This window comes from Pelophylax lessonae (genome assembly GCF_965119305.1).
Source record: "Pelophylax lessonae genome assembly, chromosome: 8".
NCBI lineage: Eukaryota > Metazoa > Chordata > Amphibia > Anura > Ranidae > Pelophylax > Pelophylax lessonae.
Genome location: NC_138775.1, coordinates 151,595,563 through 151,619,994, shown reverse-complemented (window position 1 = coordinate 151,619,994; position 24,432 = coordinate 151,595,563). Strand labels below are relative to the sequence as shown.

The 24,432-nt window shown below is 44.3% G+C and overlaps 1 protein-coding gene across 1 annotated transcript in view; it reads right to left on the bottom strand.

Moving 5' to 3' along the window:
* Positions 1-17,256, bottom strand: part of CDC73 (cell division cycle 73) — a 151,305-nt gene extending 134,049 nt beyond the window's left edge. The window contains exons 1-4 of the mRNA XM_082266319.1: positions 17,062-17,256; positions 4,030-4,135; positions 1,046-1,115; positions 888-913 (exon numbers count right to left, since the gene is read on the bottom strand). Of these exons, the coding sequence (XP_082122445.1) occupies positions 888-913; positions 1,046-1,115; positions 4,030-4,135; positions 17,062-17,192 (333 nt within the window). The 5' untranslated portion in view covers positions 17,193-17,256. The remainder of the gene's footprint in view (positions 1-887; positions 914-1,045; positions 1,116-4,029; positions 4,136-17,061) is intronic.
* Positions 17,257-24,432: the final 7,176 nt, after the last annotated feature.

The following is a 24,432-nucleotide window of genomic DNA, read 5'->3' as shown; positions in this document are numbered from 1 at the left end:
AGTTTAGTAACAAGCAGTGTCAGGAGAATACATAACCCCACTCACAGAGGGTTGGGTGCTGTGTTTTGTCAATGATCAGAGAAAAGGATTTTACGGAACAACAAAAATTCAGTTTTCCCTTTCGTTCATTGACAGACACAGCTCCAGTTCTTCTTTGACCCGTGGGATGTCCCAAAGCAGTGTTAACATGACAAGTGGGGAAAAACAAAGGAATAAACATAGCCCAAAGGGGCTGAACTTAGCCAACCAGGTAAACCAGGAACTGGAGCTCACCTACCAGGGAAAAAATAAAAAATAAATAATAATTCACCCTCAAGAGGCAGGAGCCTCTGCAACAGCAGCCTGCAAAACTTTGCGGCCGAACGCAGCTTCCGCAGATGCTAGTAAATCCACTTTGTAAAACTTTGTGAATGTGCACAGACGACCAAGGTGGCCGACTCGCAAACCTGTACCACTGACACCTGATAACGAAAAAGGCCCAAGAAGCACTAAGTGCCCTCATAGATACTAAGCCAAGGTCAGGGAAACCAAGAAAGATTGCAGCCACAACTTCAAGAAGATATGTTCTGGATACAAAGAAAAACCCTCAGGAGAATTACAGGCTGCTCGGGAAAAAAAAAAAAACAGTGTGGTTGTTTTTAAGGTGCATAATACGATGATACTTGAACAAAAATGAGCTACATGGTCAAGTTGCCAGAAAGAAGCCTTAACTGCGCCAATGTGGCAAAAAAAAAAAAGCCTGGGGAGACATGTCAAGGTGTTGTGGGGCATATTGTAACCAGTTTTTTTTGTGACACAACTGTAAATGAGAAGGAGAGACTTGATTGGCTGGATGTACCCCACAGCCAGGATGTTACAGGAAGAACTGTCTGTTCTTAAAAAGGTACTTTGTCACACTGGTATTTTTCAGAGGCTGCTTAGACAAGTAGAAATGTATTACATTTAGTAAAAAGCACAGTTAAATTTATATTTAAAACAAAAAAGGCAAAAAGTTAGAACCTTTATCAGACTCCAAGGACTTAAATCACTTAATATTGCTACTTACAAGTTTCTCCATTTAGGTAGGCCAGTAGATCCTTTCTATCAGGTCTTCTGACAACAGGAATGTTTTCAGTCTGGAAAAATAAAAAGCATACCAGCATATCCATTAACAAAATAAAGTCTAAACACTTTCAGTTAAAAAAAAAGCTTGCAGAAACCAAGAAATTCTGACTTGTCTGTAAAGTCTACCTCAAACAGGCTTGATATTCAGAGATATTGGGTTATATGTTGGGTTATCGATTCTGTGTAACACAAATCATAACTATTTTGGAGACTTGTGCCATAACTTGCTCTAGGGCATTCACACAAAAGAGCAAGCAGGTATTGACCTCTTGAAAGGGGAAATGGACTGATCCAGCCATCCATCTGGGATTTGTGCTAAAGGGCTGTATGACCTTTGTGAATATTGGGTCTATTGCTCTTGTAAGCAGTTCTGTGTGTAGGTGAAGGAGCACTGTATGGATTGTTTTGGACTGGGACCTCACACCCATGAAGCATTTTTTTCTTTTTTTTTTTAAACACGTGATGTACAGAAGTGTGTGGGGGGGGGGGGGCTGAGAAATCTTCTGCACCTTTCCAACACTGCTTCCAAGTGCTCTTCATTCTCCTCTATGTCTACCTCTTCCCCAGCAGGCATATAAAGATCAGACTTGAGTAGAGATGGTGGTGATGGAGAAGGAGCCTGGAACTTTTGACACTGGAAAGGCTGATTGCTGTATTAACATCAGTTGTCTAAGGAATTGTGACAGTTGCTGGAAAGCGTGCTTTATTCGGGTAGGCTGTTTGTTGAGTGTCTGAGATAAAGCAAAATTGGATGCAAAATCCAGTGATAAAATAGTGCCCTGCTCAGGTGCAAAGGAAGCGCCATCACTCTGAACTTCGGACTGTTTTGTTTTGCAGGCCTTCAGCAGAACAAAAATGTTCCCCTAAGCTACAGCCGCAGTTCCCTTGCACCTGGTTTCCGTCATTGAAATCATCAAGGGTATTCTCCTATGCGGCACTCATGGAGTAGAGTGCGACAATGAGGTACAGTGGATACAAGAAAGTCTACACACTCCCGTTAAAATGTCAGGTTTCTGGGATGTAAAAAAAATAAAGATAATTTCAGAACTTTTTCCACCTTTAATAGGACCTTTAATAAACTGTACAACTCAGTTGAACTGAAATATTTTAGGTGGAGGGAAGTAAAAATAACAAACTAAAATAATATGAGTGCATAAGTGTTTACACCCTAAACTAATACTTTGTTGAAGCACCTTTTGATTTTATTGCAGCACTCAGTCTTTTTGGGTGTGAGCATCAGCATGGCACATCTTGACTTGGCAATATTTGCCCACTCTTTTTTGCAAAAACACTCCAAATCTGTCAGATTGCGAGGGTATCTCCTGTGCACAGCCCTCTTCAGAACACGCCACAGATTTTCAATCTGATTCAGGTCTGGGCTATGCCTGGGCCATTCCAAAACTTTAATCCTCTACTGGTGAAGCTTTTCTTTTGTTGACTTGGATTATGCTTTGGGTCGTTGGCAAGCTGAAAGATGAAGTTCCTCTTCATGTTCAGCTTTCTAGCAGAAGCCTGAAGGTTTTGTGCCAAAATTGACTGGTATTTGAAATGGTTCATAATTCCCTCTTCCTTGACTAAGACCCTGTTCCAGCTGAAGAAAAACAGCCCTAAAGCATGATGCTGCCACCACCATACTAATGTTGATACGGTGTTCCTTTACTGATGTGCAGTGATGTTTTTGTGCCAAACATATCTTTTGGAATTATGGCCAAAAGGTTCAACCTTGGTTTCATCAGACCAGAACACATTTTCCCACATGCTTTTGGGAGACTTCAGATGTGTTTTTGCAACATTTAGCCGGGCTTGGATGTTTTTCTTCCTAAGAACGGACTTCCCTCTTGCCCCTCTACCCCATAGCCCAAACATATGAAGAATACGGGAGATCGCGGTCACACCCAGTACTTGCTAGATATTCCTGTAGCTACTTAAATTTTGCTGCAGGCTTCTTGGCAGCCTCCTTGACCAGTTTTCTTCTCTTCTTTACATCAATTTTGGAAGGACATCAAGTTCTTGGTAATGTCACTGTTGTGCCATATTTTCTCCACTTGATGATGACGAAGACGAAGTCTTCACTGTGTTCCATGGTACATTTAATGCCTTAGAAATTCTTTTCTATCCTTCTGACATAGCTTTAAAAAATGAGATCCCTCAGATGCTTTGGAAGCTCTCTGCAGACCATGGCTTTCGCTGTAGGTTGTGACTAACAATGTCAGGAAAGACCTACTAGAACAGCTGTACTTTATTCTGGGCACTTTAAATTATGGCAGGTGTGTATTTACTCCTATTTAGCCTAGTTTCACACTGAGGCGGGTTTGAAATTGTGCAAATTCAGCTGAACTCCCACAAATTCAAACTAGCATTTTCAGTCCGACTTTGGGGGAGATTTCACAGACATCTGTGAAGGTTCCTGCACAGATGTCTATTGAAATCTCCCCCGCGAGGTCGCCAAAAGTAGTGCAGAAACTACTTTTGTGAATTGGTGCAGGGCCGCAAAGTCGGCGTCGCACTGATTTGGATGGTGCCATTGCCGGCAATTGGATCTGATTTGATAGGTCAAATCGGACCAATGGGAATGTGGGTTGAACATGGGTTTGAATGGGATTGCCTGATTTTGAACACGGCTACAGCCCCAGTTATAGGAGGGTGTGCACACTTATGCAACCACATTATTTTAGTTTCTTATTTTATTTTTTACATATTGCACAACGTGTCAAGGTGAACTCATGCAGGATCCAGTGCACAAAGCAACATTACAGACTGTCCCCATGGAGTCCATCCAGATATGGTACACTTTTAAGCAGGCAGTGGCCACTCATTTTCAGTGAGAAGGGGGTATGATACATAAAATTCTCAAAGTTTTTTCTACTGAATAGAAAACAGTGATTATTTGATTGAATACTCATGGAAAACTGGCTTTGCACTTACCGCAGCACGTCTGACATATACAGGATGGGAAAGATGAACATTATTAAGCAAGAACAAGATGGAGTCAAGAGTGTAGTATTCTCTTGGTTGTCCTTCTTTTCCAGTTCTAAAATAAAACAAACACAGAAAAATTATGATTAACAGTGCACCCCATTTTCAAATTTTAGAGGTGGCTATAAATCAACTGGTAAGATGATCACTTTTCAACATTTATAGGACAGTAAAATCCTCCAACTTAGGCATGTGACACTTTCAGAAACTTTTTGAGGTACAAACTGTAGACAACTAATGGTCCTTGGGAACTTACGGTAATCAAGTTATGTTAGGGCCGATTCACACCACCTGCAGTCCAGTGCGGTTATTTTTCAGCATCAGAAACACATGAATAGTAGGGTATATGGTTTCCAGCTGCATAGTTCATACCAGTGCAGTCAGTTCCAGGAAAAATCCCGCTGCATTTTTTCTGCACTGAACTGTATTGAAACGCAGTAAAACGCATCAAAAATGCATTGGAATTCACGTGTCCCTATTTAAGATGGGGGGGGGGGAAATGCACTGGAACACATAAAAAACGCACATGCAGAAAAGCATCTGGAAAGCATTCGCACTGCGTTTCTATCGTGTGAACAGGCCCTTAGCACAACTCCAGATGTCTGTGTCAGGTTCATTATATGATGCAGATCCAATGCCCAGATACTCTTAAAATGCAAACATTCCCATTTTCCTTGTCAGAGCATCAGGCTCAGCCCTCTCCACCAAGCCCAACCAGATAGTAGAACCACCTATCACAGCAATAGGACATTAGTTAGGATTAGGAGGCTAGGCAAGCATCAAACGTTAGAAAATGCATTAGACATGCACATATTAACTGCCCAGTTTTATTCAAGGTACAGAACTGGCTAATACACCTGACATGCAGCCATGTAGAGATAAAATCAGAGTGGGTTAAGTACTTAAATTTAGTTTCAAATCTGTTAAACCCCCTTGCTGTGCAGGCCCGTTTTCCGTTTTGTCAAACTTTGAATGACAATTACTCAGTCAAGCAGCACTATACCCAAATGAATTTAATATTTTGGGCCAAAATATAATCTGCTACATTTGTTAAAAAATAAATATATTAAAAAAAAAGTACATACTAGTCTGTAAAGTAGTTATAGAGGAGGGGTCAGCAACCCCCAGCACACATGCCGAAGGTGGCACACAGCCACACTCAGGATGGAACGTGAGAGCAATCCCATACACACCTCCCACACAGGAAAGTCGGTCAGAAGCTGCATACAGGGAATGCAATGTCGATGGTTAACAACCACCTCTCTTACCATCCACTTCCACACTTCATCTGTGCAGTGAAGCAGTTGGATACTCAAGAATCCAGGGTTAGGCAGCTCTCCTATTGCTATAGTAAGTAAGTACTCCTCTGTGGCAGGAGTAGTCTTTCACCCTGGCTTATGGCCAAGCTTTTCTACCCAGTGTACATCAGCTACCTCTGAACACTTCGCAACCTCTGCAGCCCTGTGCCTGCCTCAGCATCTGCGGGGGAGACCATTATAGCCAGAAAAGGTGTGTATAAAGTTGTTAGCTTGGCATAGAACTGACTATTACTTTATTACAGGATTTAGAAGTACTACTGAGTAGTACTTTTGCAAAGCCTGATATACTTACTACTTTGTAACTGGCTTTGTATGTATTACTTTGCAGTACTCAGCCAGTTGCAAAGCCGTACATACAAGGCAATTTCTAGAGCAGCAAGGGTAACCGGCATTCCCGAGAACTGCCGGGTAACCGGCATTCCCGAGAACTGCCGGGTAACCGGCATTCCCGAGAACTGCCGGGTAACCGGCATTCCCGAGAACTGCCGGGTAACCGGCATTCCCGAGAACTGCCGGGTAACCGGCATTCCCGAGAACTGCCGGGTAACCGGCATTCCCGAGAACTGCCGGGTAACTGGCTTCGCAACTACTACATGAAAACTTTTATTGAATCTACAATTTTATAAAAGGGTTTTGACAACATGGGTTTCTCTACCAAGTACGAAGTCGTTTTGCTTGGGGATCAAATACTAAATTTCTCACTGAACTGCAACTCAATTTATAACATTTGTATGCTTTGTTTTTTTCTGAATTTTTGGTTGATAATTTGTTTCCATCATTTAAAATAAATCTATGATAAATTATAGACCCTTCATTTCTTTGTTAGTGGGCATACTTATAAAACCTGCAGGGGATCCAAAAATTATTCTCCCCACTGTATACAAACGCGTGCAGAAACACCAAGGACAAAAGTGACCACCGCCACCAGACATAGTGACGACGTCTCCTCACATTATAACACAGACCTCTTTAAAGTTTTATCTTAATAAGCCCTAGTTCACACTTATGCAATGCGCATGGCCTCTATGTTATCGTAACGACACCCTGAAATAGATTTCAAGATTCAGTGTGATTGCCAGAATCACATTGCATGGGTGTGAACAGCCATGCGATGCGATTCAGGTGCAGGGGAAATAAGGGTCCTGAACCATTTTGGTGCCGATGCGATTTCGGCCATACAAAATGTATTTACACATTATACATTTCTGTGCAAATCACATGCGGTGCCTGCATCGCAGAAGTGTGAACCCAGGCTAAAAGATAAGTAAATGCACTTGTTTTGCAGGAAAAAAATAAAAAATAAAAAAAGTTATGCATTTTTTATTGTTGTGTTAGAAACCTGTAAAGCATTGCACCCACGAACAGCAGATTGTTGGTGTAATACCACAGTCCTGCAGACTGTCTGTATATCTGTCTGCCTGTACCTCTGACACAGGTAGACAGTTACACTGACAGGAAGCTCAATGAACTACTTTGAGCGATAAACAGTGCCCTGGTAGTTCCATTGAGAACTACAAGCAAACAGCCACAAAGGCCACTCAGAACATGGTAAATGAAGAAAGCAGCTGGATGGGCAGAGCCCCGGACATTTTGTATTTAGATTGTGACAAAAAGCGGAGGGAGAAGATCCCTTGCTCGCTGTCAAAATGGGGGGGCGCTGCATTTGTAACATGTTACACCCTAAATATATGTTACAAAAGGTGAATATATTCTTTAAGTACAAAGATGGGGCTGGAGAGTTAGGCTCCATGTACACGGGACGCTGGAAATGGCCGTTTAGGAGCAGTTGGGCGTTTTTTTTCAGAAGCCCCTGAACCCATCTACATTTTATCTTATCTGTCCATGTACACCAGGTCATTTACAGTCATTTGCAGGCAGTTGCGTTCAGGGACTTTTTTTAGAACGCAAGTATATTTGCGTTCGAACGTGTGTTTCCCGGCATTCCAAACGCACAAACGTGTTCGAACGCGATGACCCGCGTTTAGCGTTCGCGTTTTTTCCATTTTAAAGGGGAATAATTTTTTTGACCTCTAGGAACGGTTCTAAACGCAAACGCCCACAAACGCCGCTAAACGCGGGTACAAACGCGACCGAACGGACGTTTCAAACGTCCTAAAAATTCCAGCATTCAAAGGAACTTTTAACAACGTGCCGTGTACATGGAGCTTTAAAGTTTAAAGCTCGCAGGGACCAGAATCAAAATCACTGGGTAGCTTTTATAGTATTGTACGGGAAGGCCATTCAGGCCTGGACTCTTACTGGGCTTCATCTGCCTTAGGCCCAAAACAAATTTCTCACCTGTAATTGTTTTTTTCAAGTTAGTCGCCACCAACATGGCGATTGCTGGAAAGCACCAGGTAGACAAATAATCATAATAAATGCCCCTGAGCTTCGCAAAGCTGTTCCAGGTCAGAACTAAACAGCAGATTATATTGGGTTTCATAATGTAACCTTTCGTTGGCTTCTGGTTAAACGCGAACTAGCGTTTCATCTTGCTCTCTAATTCTTCAAGCTGCTTAGTCTAAGCCTGTGTCAGAGCTGCCTGAATTTGTGAGCCACTTTGAAGGCGTGGATGTGGGCCAAAAGGGATTGCATATGAGCTTGCTGAACTCGCTTGCACCTACTAGCCAATGCAAGAAATTTGCCCCTAATAAACACATTTGTGTGCCTCGCATTGCGGCATGACCGTCGCCTCTGAAGTGTTTAGGGCATAATCCCAAACAGCTCTTAAGTCACAGGGATCGCTCAGTAGGGCAGGGTTAAAGAGGTTATCCTTTACATATAACCAGAGAGGTGACTGGCTTCAGGTGATACAAATGCTCCTACATAAGTTGTACCATTTATATTCAGTCTTCTCTACATATGTTCATAGCCAAGATTCTTAAAATATTGTCTTAGCTGTCAGAAAACAGGGTAGAGAGTTGAAATTACATACTGCAGAGTTCAGCGAGGAGAGCTCCGAGTGCTGATTGGAGGGAAGGGAGTAGGACACACCCACCACCCTTTCACACAGCACGCAGAAAGAGCTGAGGCTGTCAATCAGCTGGGGCTCCTTCCCAGGTCACCTTTTTTCTTTTGGTGTCAGGAAAACTTGTCAGAAGGGATACGTTCTGATAGCAGAAGAACAAAACAGCAGACAGAAATGACACACACGCAACGATTATCGGCCGACCGATCGTCCGACTTTTGTCCAGAGTGGTGTTTTGTTGGTTGGAATGTGCCTAGACTGCACACGAATTTTCTCGGCCAACAAAAATCTACTTCAGAAGTGATGTCATGTGCTGGTTTACTTTCCGTGTGTTTTTTCTTCTCTGAGCATGTCCAGTCTTGCTCATCAGATTTTTGTCTGCCGAAATCTGTGCTGACTGACGGAAAATCGGCCGTTGTGTTGACGGCCAACAAAAATTTTATAGCCTGCACACCAGATTTTTTTCGGCCGAAAAGTCGGATACAGTTGTCGAAAGCATCATACTAACAAGCCGAAAATCGGCCGATCGGACGTTGGCCGAAAATTCCCAGCCAATGATCGATGCGCGTGTACGAGGCATTAGTGCCTTAATTGAGACAAATACACGCTATAGAGTGATATCCTTTGTTCATATTTCATATCCGAGGTTACTAATCACTTTAAGTCTCCCCAAATACCACACTCTGTTCTATGCACGCACTAACACTGTTGCCTGCCATCTTGATTAACAGTCTCTGGACTGGCCCGCGATACGTGCCCCTTATATCAGTAATAGAACACACTTGCCACCTACTACTGCGTGTAGTACAGTACGGTAGTAAAGTTTTGACTTGAACGCCCCTACATAGGGTCAATAGATGCAGGTTTTAAGTACGTTAGGACAGATTGAGAGATGAAAAAATAATTTACCCTGGAATATTTTTAATGAGGTGGCAAATATATGAAATCCCTGACATTAGGGTGACGTAGAAGCAATGTGAGGGTGGTGAGCTGAAGTCTGATTTGCCACAGCGTTCTAAATTGGTACCCATGGTGGAATCAATAAGAGGTTCAAAGGCAGAACTAAGTCATCCCCCCAAGCACAAGGCAGCCAGTCCTAAAGGCATCAACTGTTTAAAAACCTTCCCGAGAAAATGTAGCTTGCTTTTCATTAGGGCTGTAAAGGTTTTGCCAACATAATGGGCCTTGCCCCTTATACACTTATAAAAGCAGGAACAGCCCTTCTGCAAGCGGTTGACTAATTTGGTTGGAGGAAAAGGTTTTTGATATTACTACTTCGTATTAAAAAGTGGAGGAGGCACAATACACAGAGGGAAATCTATGGTTAGAGAGCATCAGGATACACCATTTTTTTAAATGTACTCTACAGTGGTGCAGATAAGAATTTGATTCTCTGGGACACCAAGCGCCCAAGCCCCCGTTCATTGAGGAACAGAATCGTAAAGAGTCTGCCCAAATTGGACGCTGTCCACCTTGTGTAGAAAAAAAATGGATAATCTTGTACCTTTCAAAAAAGGCACCCTAACCAAAAGACTATGACAGCCTTGTCAATGGGGGAAAAAAAAAAAATTCTACATTTGTTTATAATGCTAGTGCAGAGCTCCAGCCAAAAGGGGAAGTTACGCTTTAAGGACTCCTCCCATACTACGCTTGAAGAAATAACACTTGACAGGTACCCACTTCCACTCTGACCGCTTAGCAGAAGCTCTCCCCCACAACCCCCCCCACCTCCGAGTTTTATGGAACACGCGACAGGTCCCAGAAGACTACAACCACCATTCACAGTGTGCAGCACTGATCGTGCATGCGCAGAGGGCATCCAGTCACAGCCAGGTGCCCATTGTTAAGATGCCGGCGCCAAGGAAAGAATACAGCGGGTGAAACTGACTGGGGTGAGCACACTGTTGGATCATGGGACAGGTGAGCAGCTACAGTTTTTGCTGGAACTCCTCTGTAATCATCCAAAGGTTACCGTATATACTAGAGTATAAGCCGGAGTTTTTCAGCACAAATGTTTTTGTGCTGAAAACATCCCCCTCGTCTTATACTCGAGTCAACAAAAATAAATAAAAAAATGTCCCCGGCCGGCCCGACGTGCTTTACATTTAAAAATGGCGCCGGCCGACGCCAACGTGTCACCTCCCATGCGCTGCCGCCGGTCGGGACAAGCCGTACGCATTCGGCTATTCCCAGGAATAGCCGAACGTATACGAGCTTTCCCGAGCAGCGGCGGCGCATGCGCAATGACGCGTCGGCACCGGGCGGTGCCATTTTTAAATTTAAATCGCTTCTAGAACAGGGAAGTGAAACACAGCCACACTACCTGCCATTATGCGGGCATACTACAAGGGATGAAGGGCTGCGGGCATGGTACACTTGTACCATGCCCACAGCCCTGCATTCTCCTGTACCATGCCCGCAGCCCTGCATTCTCCTGTACCATGCCCGCAGCCCTGCATTCTCCTGTACCATGCCCGCAGCCCTGCATTTTCACCCTAAGCTTATACTCGAGTCAATCATTTTTCCCATTTTTTTGTGGTAAAATTAGGGGCCTCGGCTTATACTCGGGTCGGCTTTTACTCGAGTTTATACGGTATATGGTTAAGCAGATGTATCAGAAGCCCAATATACTCAATTCCAGCAGCCTAACTGCAGCAGGCCAAGCAGGTTTATCATGCATGACATCTAGCTACATTACCAAGAGGCAATGCAGGTAGACCGATGTACCACATGTCCCAGAAAGCCAATATAAACTATTATCCAATTTATATACCAGCCATTTGCACAAAAATTGATTAAATGAGTCAGCAAACATAACACAAATCAAAGGAAACCAAAATACTCACAGTAGATTAACTGCAGCAAAAAAAAAAATAGCTAGAGGTGTATCCTGAATTCTAGCAAGCCAATTCAGCTAAAGTAAATGCAGGTATGTAGATCTGCCATAACTCTCATCTGCCACTATAAGTCCTCATGCACACAGGGCGTTTTTACAGACGCTTTTAGGAGCATCAGGTGATTTTTTTTTTTTGCAGCTTAAAAACGTACCTCCATGTTATTCTATGTCCTCATGCACACACAGACGTTTTGAAGCTGTAAGTGGCATAGGCTTTCTCAAGCTGCAAAAAAAAAAAACAGGGGCAGTGCGTTCTGAGGACCGGCATTACAGCTGTAAAAATGTCTGATGCTGCTAAACGCCACATCCAGCGTTAAGCTGCAGCAAGCGTTTTTTTTTCTTTGACATGTCAATCAATGGGCTCTCATAGTAAACCATTGATTTGAATGGAAGTCGCATCCAAGTCGGATCATGATGACTTGTGCTCTGAGGATCTTGAAGGGGAACTCCATGGAAAAAACAGATAAAGAAAACAGTCCAGAGGGAGATTTTTTAATAAAGTACTTTTAAAAACCGTCTCTAATCATTTACACTGCACTGCCTTTTTTGGGGTGAATAGATACCACATACTCATTCACATGGGGGGGGGGGGGATCTAGGGGCTTCCAGATTCCGATAAGCCCCCTGCCTGCAGACCCCAACAACCACTGCCCAGCCCAGGGTTGTCAGGAAAAGGCCCTTGTCCCCAGCAACATGGGGACAAGGTGCTTTGGGGTGGGGGGGTGAAGAGTCACGCCCTGCCCCCAAAGCGTCCACCCCCCCCCCCCCCCATATTGAGGGCACGTCAAAGGGTCTGGATGATTTATTTCAGCATACATGCCATATACTCATGCTGCACCCCTAAGGCCTCATGCACACAGGTTTCTTGTAACACTGTTATGAACTCACCTAAGCTGCATTTTTTAAAAACCGTTTAGGTGAGTTTAGCAGAGTTTGGAGCTTTGGCGTTTGGAATTTTAAAATTTATTCCGCCCATTGAAATAAACACTGAAGTGCTAAATGAAACTAGCGTTTAGGCGCGTTTAGCATTTTTTGTGGGCAAAAATGCCTCTCCTGAATGTGATTTCAGGCATCCTCTAAACTCCCCTGCTACTAAACTGTCAAACAAAGTCCATGTGTCATCCAGTGTGTCCTTCAAGACAGTCAACACACCAAGGGCAGGCCAATTATTTTGCTTTTCAATTTAAATATCTATGTTCCCTTCACCATTTCAACGCCACCACCAGGATGAGCAATTTTCCTGCCAAAAAACCCACCTTAGACACCGCACAAGTAATATTTCTGGATTTGCTGCATTTACCCTGTGTTTTTGTACATTATTTTAAACGCAGCTGGGACCTCCAGCTGCTGCATGAAGTGAAATATTAGAAGTGGTATTCCTACCATTGCTAAAGGTGACAGTTCAGCTTAGGACTGCCGATTGTTAAAGAGGTGTTCCAGCTGGGGAAAAAAAAAAGGAAGCAGAAGAGCAGACGTTCCACTGTTGGGTGGAACTCCGCTTTAAGGAGCCAGCAAGCATCACCAGCCTAACAACCATGGACTCATCCCTGCTGTTATCGGAGAACTCCTTTCAGACAGCAGAATATAAACACAAGAGCTAACAGTAAAATCATTTTTTTACTTACTTTTTTAAATGGCGTGAGCATGCAGGGAATCCAGGAAGTTGTGGAAAGAAATGGCTAGCAGAATTCACAACATGAATAGGGATTTTTCGATTAAAGTGGTTGTAAACCCTCGCCACTGTCCCTTTTTTTGTACATTTGTACCAGTGCAAAAACATCTGTCACAGTGTACTAGTGTCCCATCAACATCTATCACAGTGTACAAGGGCACAAAAGCATCTGCAATAGTGTCGGTGGATCGTCAACATCTGTCTCAGTGTACAAATGCACAAAAACATCTGCAATAGAGTCGGTGTCCACCGGTGAGCGATCAACATCTGACAGTCTACAAGTGCACACAAACCTCTGCAACAGTGTCAGCGGATCAACGTCTGTCACAGTGCACACAAACCTCTGCAACAGTGTCAGCGGATCAACATCTGTCACAGTGCACACAAACCTCTGCAATAGTGTCAGCGGATCAACATCTGTCACAGTGCACACAAACATCTGCAATAGTGTCAGTGGATCATCAACATCTGTCACAGTGCACACAAACCTCTGCAATAGTGTCAGCGGATCAACATCTGTCACAGTGCACACAAACATCTGCAATAGTGTCAGTGGATCATCAACATCTGTCACAGTGCACACAAACATCTGCAATAGTGTCAGTGGATCATCAACATCTGTCACAGTGCACACAAACATCTGCAATAGTGTCAGTGGATCAACATCTGTCACAGTGCACACAAACATCTGCAATAGTGTCAGCGGATAATCAACATCTGTTGTCACAGTGCACACAAACATCTGCAATAGTGTCAGTGGATCATCAACATCTGTCACAGTGCACACAAACATCTGCAACAGTGTCAGTGGATCATCAACATCCGTCACAGTGCACAAACATCTGCAATAGTGTCAGTGGATCATCAACATCCGTCACAGTGCACACAAACATCTGCAATAGTGTCAGTGGATCATCAACATCCGTCACAGTGCACACAAACATCTGCAATAGTGTCATTGGATCAACATCTGTCACAGTGCACACAAACATCTGCAATAGTGTCAGTGGATCAACATCTGTCAGGGCACAAACATCTGCAATAGTGTCAGTGGATCATCAACATCTGTCAGTGCACACAAACATCTGCAATAGTGTCAGTGGATCATCAACATCTGTCAGTGCACACAAACATCTGCAATAGTGTCAGTGGATCATCAACATCTGTCACAGTGCACATAAACATCTCCAATAGTGACGGTGTCCCCCGGGGAGTGATCAACATCCGACAGTGTACAAGTGCACAAAAACATCTGTCAAGGTGCACAAAAGCATCTGCAATAGTGTCGGTGGATCACCAGCATGTCACAGTGTGCCAGTGTCCCACCAATAAATGATTTTAAAGTTTATAGCAAAAAACATTCAAAAACCCAGAGGTTTATAAAATTACACCAAAAGAAAGCTTTTTGTGTAAAAAAAATGCTAAAATGTGACTATGGGTACAGTGTTGCATGACTAAGTATCATCATATCAACAGCACTAAAAGCTGAAAATTGGTCTGGGCAGGAAGAGGGAGAAAGTGCCCAGTATTGAGGTGGTTAATCTTACATTGGAGTGTCAACAATAACTATTGTTTGCATTGCGATTACAAAGCTGATGTTATACCATGAAAGTGTATGCTCTGACCATAGAGATTCATTAAGGGCCCATTCACACCAGAAGCCGCGCTGAATGCACAATCACTGCTGTGTGTGATGTGGGACACAGTGCCGAGCCTATCGTTTACTTTTTTCCACACCATTTTATTGAAATATCTCAAACAACCTTTCAATACAGATCTATTCACCGCAGTGGTGTTGCAATAGAGGGGGTTCGTGTCAGAACCCGCTACAGTGAAAAAAGACAATACTGCAAGAACTACTTTTTTCCAGCACACACCACAGAAACGCTGTGGTGTGTACTGTCACCATGAGAAACAAATCATTTTACCCTGTCTATTCATTGCAGCTATGCTAGAAATATCTAAGAGCATAGCCCAAACACAACTGGGGCAAACAGATCCCAACAGGGTATACTGCATCCAGTGTAGAGGGAAAGCAAGTCAGGTGGTGGCTGGAATGTGCGTTCTGGTGACAACCCATGTATTAGAATGGACTGCAAAAAGCATTAGAACTAGGGATCGACTGATATTTTTTTTTCAGGGCAGATACCAATCCTGATTTTCTGCCACCCTTCAGGCTGATATTAAGGGATAATATTCTGCACATTTAAAGTTTTTATCTTTTACACCGTCCTTTAAAAAAATTATCACTTTTATTGCTGAAACAAGAAATGTAAACATCCCTTGTGACAGTAATAGGCAGTGACAGGTACTCTTTATGGAGGGATCTGGGGTCTGTAAGACCCCAATCCTGATTTTCTGGCCACCCTTCAGGCCGATATTAGGTGCTGATATTCTGCACAAAGTTTTTATTTTTTCACTGTCCTTTAAAAAAAAAAATTGTATCACTTTTATTGCTGTCACAAGGAATGTAAACATCCCTTGTGACAGTAATAGGCAGTGACAGGTACTCTTTACAGCCCATTCACACTGCCGCGACAGGATTTTGTGTGGCGACCTCGGCGCGACTTGCAAGGACTTCATATAATTGAAGTCAATGCAAGTCGCTTCCAGGTCGCCCCAAAGTAGTACAGGACCCTTTTTCTAAGTCGGAGCGACTTGTGTCGCTCCTATTAGAACGGGTCCTGTACTATTCAATGGCGAGCGACCTACCGCGACTTGTCAGGCGACCAAGTCGCCTGACAAGTCGCGCTAGTGTGAATGGACCCTTATGGAGGGATCTGGGGTCTGTAAGACCCCAATCCTGATTTTCTGGCCACCCTTCAGGCCGATATTAGGTGCTGATATTCTGCACAAATTTTTTATTTTTTCACTGTCCTTTAAAAAAAATTGTATTACTTTTATTGCTGTCACATAGAAAGTAAACATCCCTTGTGACAGTAATAGGCAGTGACAGGTACTCTTTATGGAGGGATCTGGGGTCTGTAAGACCCCGATCCTGATTTTCTGGCCACCCTTCAGGCCGATATCAGGTGCCGATATTCTGCACAAAGTTTTTATTTTTTCACTGTCCTTTAAAAAAAATGGTATCACTTTTATTGCTGTCACAAAGAATGTAAACATCCCTTGTGACAGTAATAGGCAGTGACAGGTACTCTTTATGGGGGGGGGATCTGAGGTCTGTAAGACCCCAAACACCTCCTCTGCACTTAAAAGCATTCAAAAAAAAGTTTGGCTGTTTTGATTGAATACGGTCTTTTTTTTTTTTTTTAAATCCGGCAATACAACCACTTGAAGCAATATCGGCAGGTTCGTGGCCAATATCGATATGTCAAAAGTGACTATTGGCCTCCGATAATCAGCCCCACTGATAATCAGTCGATCCCTAATTAGAACGTGCTAAAAATTACTTTCTCAGGTCGCACCACACCAAACCATATGGTTTTGGTGGGCGGTAATAATGAAATGGTACCCACATACGTCTCGCAACAGCAGTGCCTTTAAGGGCGCCTTTCCCAAACCATGTCCCGCTGTGATTGTGCTCTAAGAAGAGGTTCTGAGCAGGAACGTCACCCGTTTTCAGATGCATATGGGGGGGCATTAGAAATAAATAGCTAAAAAGCAGCATATTTAGCCTGAATTAAGGAAGTGTGATTACACACGTGTTACCGACGCGCACATACGTGCTCCTAGCCTAAACTGCCATGTGCGCTGCTCAAAGGGACTTTGATGACCCGCGTTTGACGCATGATCAAAACCCACTTGGTACGCAGGAATACAAGGCCAGTGCACAAGCACATTTAGGAAATGTAGAGCTGCTGATAGCCGCTACTGGATGCTTTTCATTGGCCTGGAGAGCAGAAGATGAACATGAAAGCTCTGCTGAGCTCCAGCATGTCCTACTAAGAGCAGAGGGGACTGATCCCTACACACTGGAGAAAAGGAGCAGCCATTTGGATGCTATAATCTCCATCCCACGTCACAAACTTCAGCCGTACCTATCATAACACAAGTGTGTAGGAGATAGAACCAGAGGCTGACCTCCTCATCCACAGGAAACACATTCTATACCACAAGCCAACTGTCCATGCAGGTGGATGAGTGCGAAGCCCTCCGCCCTACTCACCCCCAGATAACATAATTCGTCTTGACGTTTTTAGGCCAGGAGAACTCCCCGAATATAACTTCATCTCCTTTCACGTTTATTTCTTTCTTCTGGATATTGTACTGACGCAGAACGCTCAGCACGTCCGCCATGGTCGCCTCCTCCGGACAGCCTCGGCCAAAAGCGACGACCCTACCAGATGAGCTGCCTAGCGACGCACGGTGACGTTATCGCGTTACAATAAAAAAAAACGTGGGTCGACTAGCGTGGTGCCAGACTGTGCGAGGACCTCGCTACAGGGCTGTCCTAGACGGTGCCTGAGACATTTGTTGTATAGGGATGTTCTGGCTGGATGCTAAACCAGCGACGCACGGTACGTCATGCCGTGACGTTAATACGTTACAGCGTGGGTCGTCTAAAGTATTGCCAGACTGTGCAAGGATCCCCCACTAGCTAGGCTGTTCAATAAACTGCCTGACGCATTTGTTGTACGTCGGGGTTTAGGCTGACTGCGGCTGGCTGTTTATGTAAATAATGATATGCCTGGAAGGATGTTGGTTTGTGGTTGCAAAGAACAAAAGTTTGCTAGAAAACAGCAGTGATAACTATAATAAACTATTAACCACGTCCCTCTGGAGCAACTTTGTTATTTTCACTCATACCAACTCCTGCAAGTATCATGTAATCCCAACATTTCATATTCCTGATATGTGCCTGTGTTTTATCAGAATACCGCTCCACTATCTATCAGATTCTGCAACCGGAAGTGACGTTCGGACGAGAGCAACTTACTGCGCATGCGCCATGTTCCAACATGGCCGCTATGCGTTCCAATGGGTTTCCTAATGTGACAGAACACGAAGCAGTGACATTTTCTTATATCCACACAAGTCTTGAATTTTACATATATTTTAGCAGTAAACGCACCTTATAGACTGATTTACAGTATTAGATTTCTATCAGTGGCGGCTGTGCATTGGGGGGGGGCGCAGGGGCGTCACCCCCATCCATGCGTCCGGCCCCCTTATCTACATGCAGGGCACCAGACGCATGGATTCCAATAGGGATTTTTTTTTTTTTTAAGCACGTGACTAGAGCCAGAGGCTCTAATAGGCTTCAAAAAAGGGTGGGCTCGGGGCACAGAGCACTGCGTCCTGAGCCTACCCAGTTGTGTGACAATAGCGAATATTCACACGGATCCTGCTGGCCAATCAGGAAGGCAGGTCCTGAGACCCGTTTCCCAAGTGGCTGAAAGGAGAAGCCATGCCATTTGCCAAGGAGGAGGAGACGCAGAAGACTGAGGGGGAAGCCACCGCTGCTGCTGCCTATCCACATGTCCAGGGTGAGGGGTGAGTGAGCCGGCGACGGGTGTGTGGGCTGGTGTGGTCTGGGGGCGGTGGGTATGGTGTGGTCCATTTGCCGCCCCCCCCCCCCCCCCCGGCCCATGGAGCACCAGCCGCCACTGATTTCTATCAATATTGTAATATAGTACGGATAGCAAGAAACCTGCAGGTAGAAGGTGTTGACGACCATCTTAGTACACCCCACACTAATCAGCGAAAAACTGATTATATAGTCAAATAGACTATTTTACTAGGTCGCTTTGAAATAGTCTATTTCAGTATATAAGGTGAGTTTACTGCTAAAATAAATGTAAAATTCAAGACTTGCGTGGGTGTAAGAAGATGTCCGCTGCTGCTTCGAATTCTGTCACATTAGCAAACCTATTGGAATGCATAGCGGCCATGTTGGAACACATAGCGCACGCACAGTAAGTTGTTCTCGTCCAAGCATCACTTCTGGTTGCAGAATCTGATAGGTAGCGGTATTCCGATAGAACACCTGCTGTAACATGGACGTGTATTGTATCCTGCTCTCTTTGTGTACAGCACAGTGGGGTAGAGTTTAGCACTTCAGCCTAGCAACAAAAGGGTCGCTGGCTCAAATCCCAACCACGGCACTACCTGCCTGGAGTTTGCATCTTATCCCTGTGCCTGCATGGGTTTTCCTCCAGGTACGCTGGTTTCCTCCAACACTCCAAAGACATTCTGGTAGGTTAATTGGCTCCTGTCTAAATTGGCCCTAGTATGTGTATGTGAGTTAGGGACCTTAGCTTGTAAGCTCCTTGAGGGTAGGGACTGATGTGAATGTACAGTGCACTGTAAATGTAAAGCGCTGTGTAAATTGATGGCACTTTATAAGTACTTGAAATAAATAAATTCCCTGGTTCCTGTCCATCCTTGAAACAGTTACAAACACAATGTCCCCTGCGCTTGGGAAAATGGCCCCTCCAAATACGTATGTTTAGATCTCATTACACAGCGGCCCATTAGATTGTAAGCTCTTCTGAGCAGGGCCCTCTTAATCCTCTTGTATTTTATTATTGTATTGTAACTGTACTGTCTCCCTTTTATATTGTAAAGCACTGTGTAAACTGCTGGCACTATATAAATCCTGAATAATAATAATAATAACCACAATCTTGCTGCCCTCACAGACTTGGGGAAGTCTAACCACTGTAACCATATAAAAAACACAGAGGGCTCACTGTCCTAGTGCCGTATCCTGAGACAAATAATTTATTGTATAAAAACATGGTAAGTATTATACTCACAAAGTTGCAATTGTTAAAAGAGCATCACAGATCTCAGCATGTTCCATCCCATTGTATCAGAATATACAACAGAAACTGAAGACCCAGTGGACTGACGCGTTTCGAGAAATTCCTCTTCAGGTGGCTCTGAAGAAGAGGAAATCCTAAACGCATCAGTCCACTGGGTCTTCAGTTTCTGTTGTATATAATATATGATACAATGGGATGGAACATGCTGAGATCTGTGATGCACTTTTAACAATTGCAACTTTGTGAGTATAATACTTACCATGTTTTTATACAATAAATTATTTGTCTCAGGATAATGCACTAGGTCGGTGCGCCCTCTGTGTTTTTTTATATGGTTCCAGTCAATCCCTCTGCTAAAAACTGACCACGCTAAGTAGGAGAGTACATTGTGGTCAGTTCTCTAGCTATGCTGGGAACTCAGACTGTTCCCTGCTCTTCTCCAATGATCAGACATGTCCTGACACCCCCCCCCCCACATACACACACACGCCCGAGGCATAACTAGAACCTTCAGGGCCCCCGGTGCAAGAAACCCTGAAGGGACCCCTGGCTGGGGCCCTTCCCTTCAAGCCTGGTGCTCTTCCCACTGATCCTGGGGCCCTTTACTGTCATTGCGGGGCCCTTTATTATGGTCCTGGAGCGGGACCTTTTCACAAGTTCTGTAGTGGGCCCCCTTCCTGCCAATTTGGGGCCTCCCCACGGTGGTGGAATGCCAGGGCCCAGTTGCAAGTGTGACCTTTGCGATCCTGGAAATTCACCCACTGGTGTCAGTAGTTTTTATTTTTTGGCATTTTAATTGTATTATTTTTTATCATTTTATTTTATTTTTTTACAATATCACTGACTATGACTCTGTCCATTCAGAAAAGGAAGGAGCTGGTAAATTACATATTTACTGACCCCTTCCTGGTTCTCTGTTGTGACACATCCCCTGCAGCAGCTGGGAGGAGAGGGAGCACAGTGGGGTGGGGGGACCAGGGGAGCACATAGGGGGCCCAGAGACAGCGGAACACAAGTGAACTGGATAGGAGGAGTGGCGGGGGAAGCATACAGAGGAACCAATCTCAATTTTCCTCCTGCAGCTACAGGAGGAAAAAGGAGGACAGTGATTTCTCTACGCGCTGCCCCCGCCGCCTCTCCTATCCAGGTGTACAGGGGAGCTGCACAGGCCTCCTGGAGCATTGGGCCCGGTTTCAATTGCAACTCCTGCAACCCCTGTAGTTACGCCCCTGACACACACACATAGCCTTTTACTGAGAAGATCAGTGTACTGCTGCCCCCCCCCCCCCCCCCAGGGAATTTTATTTAAAAAAAAGAATGGTGGAATGTTATGTGAATGGGCAAGGAAGGTAACATTGACCCTTTTCTACATATAGTGAATGTTACAGCGAAGACATCTTATTTTGAAGAACAGACGTTCAGTGTCAGGGAATATCATTTTTTTTTGCTTAAAGCGGAGTTCCACCCAGGGGATACTTTTTTTAATAAAAATACCCCCGGGACAGTCAGGGCTGGTACATTCCACAATGGCTAGCCTCTGAACTGTCCCGGGTTGCACTTACCTTTTAGGAGAAATACTTACCTTGAAAAAGTATTCTCCAGCGCTGCCATCTCAGGTGTGGGCAGCTTGAAGCCAGCACAATCCTCTTCTGCATCCTCTTCCTTCTTCTTCGGTCCCACGATGCACTGCACCGGCCCCGCCGTCACTTCCGGTGCGCGCGCGTCATCCCTCCACAGCTTCTGGGCATGCCCAGAAGCTGTTTAGAAGGGAATGACACGCGCGCACCGGAACTGACGTCGGGGCCGGTGCAGGTGCATTGATTCCTGGGAGCGATGACGTTCAGCCCCCAGGAATCATTGCAAAAGCCAGGAAGTGACGAATCGCCGTGGCCGCCGAGGGGAGGAAGAAGGAAGTAAGGTAAGTATATTTTCTCTACAAGGTAAGTAAAAAAAAAAATAGCTATTATCCATTTGTTTTTCAGGTGACCCGGAGCGAGAAGATGGAGGTAAGTATAAATTTAGGGTGGAACTCCACTTTAATTCTTTGCTTAATTATCACAAATTTCAAAGAGAAGATGAATGTTCAACAAGGACTTTCAGACAAACGTCGGGTCAAATGCCCATCAAATCTTTTATAAATAGACTCTGTCCAAAAGTCACCCATCTAGTTTGAACCGTAGGCATAATGTTCACTGAATATTTGTATGACTGCTTATCAAACACATACAGTATAGCATTTATGCTTCTGTGGTGGTTGGCTGGAGTTGGAACAACTTCTTAACAGTGCCTGACAGCTAAGAAACTCTGCAACGTTGTATCCCAATGGCAGCTTGAAAATGCTACCTATTATTCACCTACATGTGTGCAGTGAGTAGTTGGCAGGCTGTTGGTTGCACTCCCACCATACATCAACGCGATCTATGAATACCCAGTGTACAGGGCGCCAGGGATGGGTCCTGGAAGACAGATATGTTTCCCTGGTATTTGGGTCCTGGGGTGATAAAAGACATTTTTATTACTCAGGTGTCCTGGCCCATGCAGGGTGTAGGGTTTCTGGTATGGATTGACCGATTATCGGCAAAACCGGTATATATAGAGGGCCGATCTGCACTTTACCCGATATATCGGAATCGGCCACCAAGGTGACCGATATTGCCGATATTTAGAGAAAGTGCTTGTACGGGAGTGATGCCTACAGCTAGAGGCATCACCCCGGTACCAGCATCCATAGCCGACGGTTGGCTGTCTTGTAATGACAACTGATGCGGCTGTCATTACAAGGAGCGGGAGGGGACGTCCCCGCCGCCTTCCACGGTTTGCCCGAGTCTCCCATCCCATCGGGAGACCCGGGCAACCAGCACAGGCACCTAAGACCCAATCATAGCCGCATTCGGCTCTGATCTGGTCTCCATGCAAAAACCCGGAAGTGATGTCATGACATCACTTCCTGGTACTGGTGCCAGATTAAAAAAATGACAGCATTCAAAACAGCCAAACATGGCGTTTTGAATGCTTTTAAGTGCAGAGGAGGGGTTTGGGGTCTTTTAGACTCCCAGATCCCTCCACAAGAGTACCTGTCAAAGAAAAAAAAAATATTTTTTAAATGTACGAAAATATCAGCCCATATCGGCCGATACCGATATGAATTGACCAAAATATCGGTATCTGCAACAAAAAACCGATATTGGTCGATCACTAGTTTCTGGATAGTCCCGTCAGAGAGGAGAGGACTGATTTGGACTGGATTGGTAAATCCTCATTTGGGACCTGGAATTTGGAGACTCGGAGAGACTTTGTGGGATTAAGAGCCTCTAAACCCTGATTACACAGAAGTGTAATTTACACAGAGTAGAGGGCCGCCACATCTCTACATTAGTCTTACAGAAAAACTTTTTCTCCCATTAAACTTTACTGCAGCCAAACCAAATATTTACATAAAATATAAAATTTTTAATTGATACAAGGATTAAAAAATAAACATCCTAAAGGTACATCGATGCTCTGATACATATGATATATTGTTTTGCCCTTAAACCTTAAAGCAGGATAATTCACATTAATGCATTTTTTGTAGAGTTCTTTGAAGATATATGTTGCTAGGAAACCCTAATTACAGGGATTTTGGTCCCAAAAGGGTTCGCTTGCCTGCTGGGGAATCCAGAAAAGAAACAGGAAACAGCCAGCAGGACTGTGATGTGAAGTAAAGGAGATCAAAGCTGAATGAGCAATGTCATCTGGCCGGTGACTGAGACGTGATAGAGACCTTCGCTTTGGGGGCAGGTGGGAACTTTCAAAAACCCTGTTAAAGGATAAGTTTACTGGCAGTGAGCTGAGCTTTTATGTTTATGTACCATAAATGGATGGATGATTTTTGCTTATGTTTCTCTGATGAGAATCAGCCATGTTTAGTTTGTCTGTTTTTTGATCCCAGTTTCCAATATTCCACCAGCGAAATGCAAGTATGCCCCATAAACAGTGTGACAAAAGCTGTATGCATTCCTTTGTTGCTTCTGACTGGCTATGGTCTTGTCATTGGCTAGCCTGGGCTGTGCCAAGGTTTGCCATTTTTGCAGCCAGTAGCAGTCATCATCCTCTGTAGCAGGAAAGGCATTCTCTCTGGCCACCTACCCCATCAGACTGATCTGAGCATGTGAAAGTCTCTTATCTCTTTTAGTACATCTAGCTGCCTGGACTTTCCCCACCTACCTTACTAGCTTATACTGTATGCACTCTTCACCAACTGTCTACTGTAGGGTCAATTTCCAAGGCAAACTAATGAAGAGTCTAGTTACATGCCTGTTGGACGCCTGTACATAAGGTTCTTTGTATATAGTTAGTGAAAGAGATAGGGGGTCTATCTCAAGCCCCACACTCTCACATGGATGCCAAAGTGAGAGTGTGAGGTCAATATACATTGAACAAAATGATAAACGCAACACTTTTGTTTTTGCCCCCATTTTTCATGAGCTGAACTCAAAGATCTAAGACTTTTTCTATGTACACAAAAGGCCTATTTCTCTGAAATATTGTTCACAAATCTGTCTAAATCTGTGTTAGTAAGCACTTTTCCTTTGCCGAGATTATCCATCCACCTCACAGGTGTGGCATATCAAGATGCTGATTAGACAGTATGATTATTGCACAGGTGTGCCTTAGGCTGGCCAAAATAAAAGGCCACTCTAAGTGCCGGTTCACACTAGGTCGTTCCGACTTAGGGGGCGACCTGTGAAGTTGCGTGCAGCGCGACTTCGGCGCAACTTGCACGGACT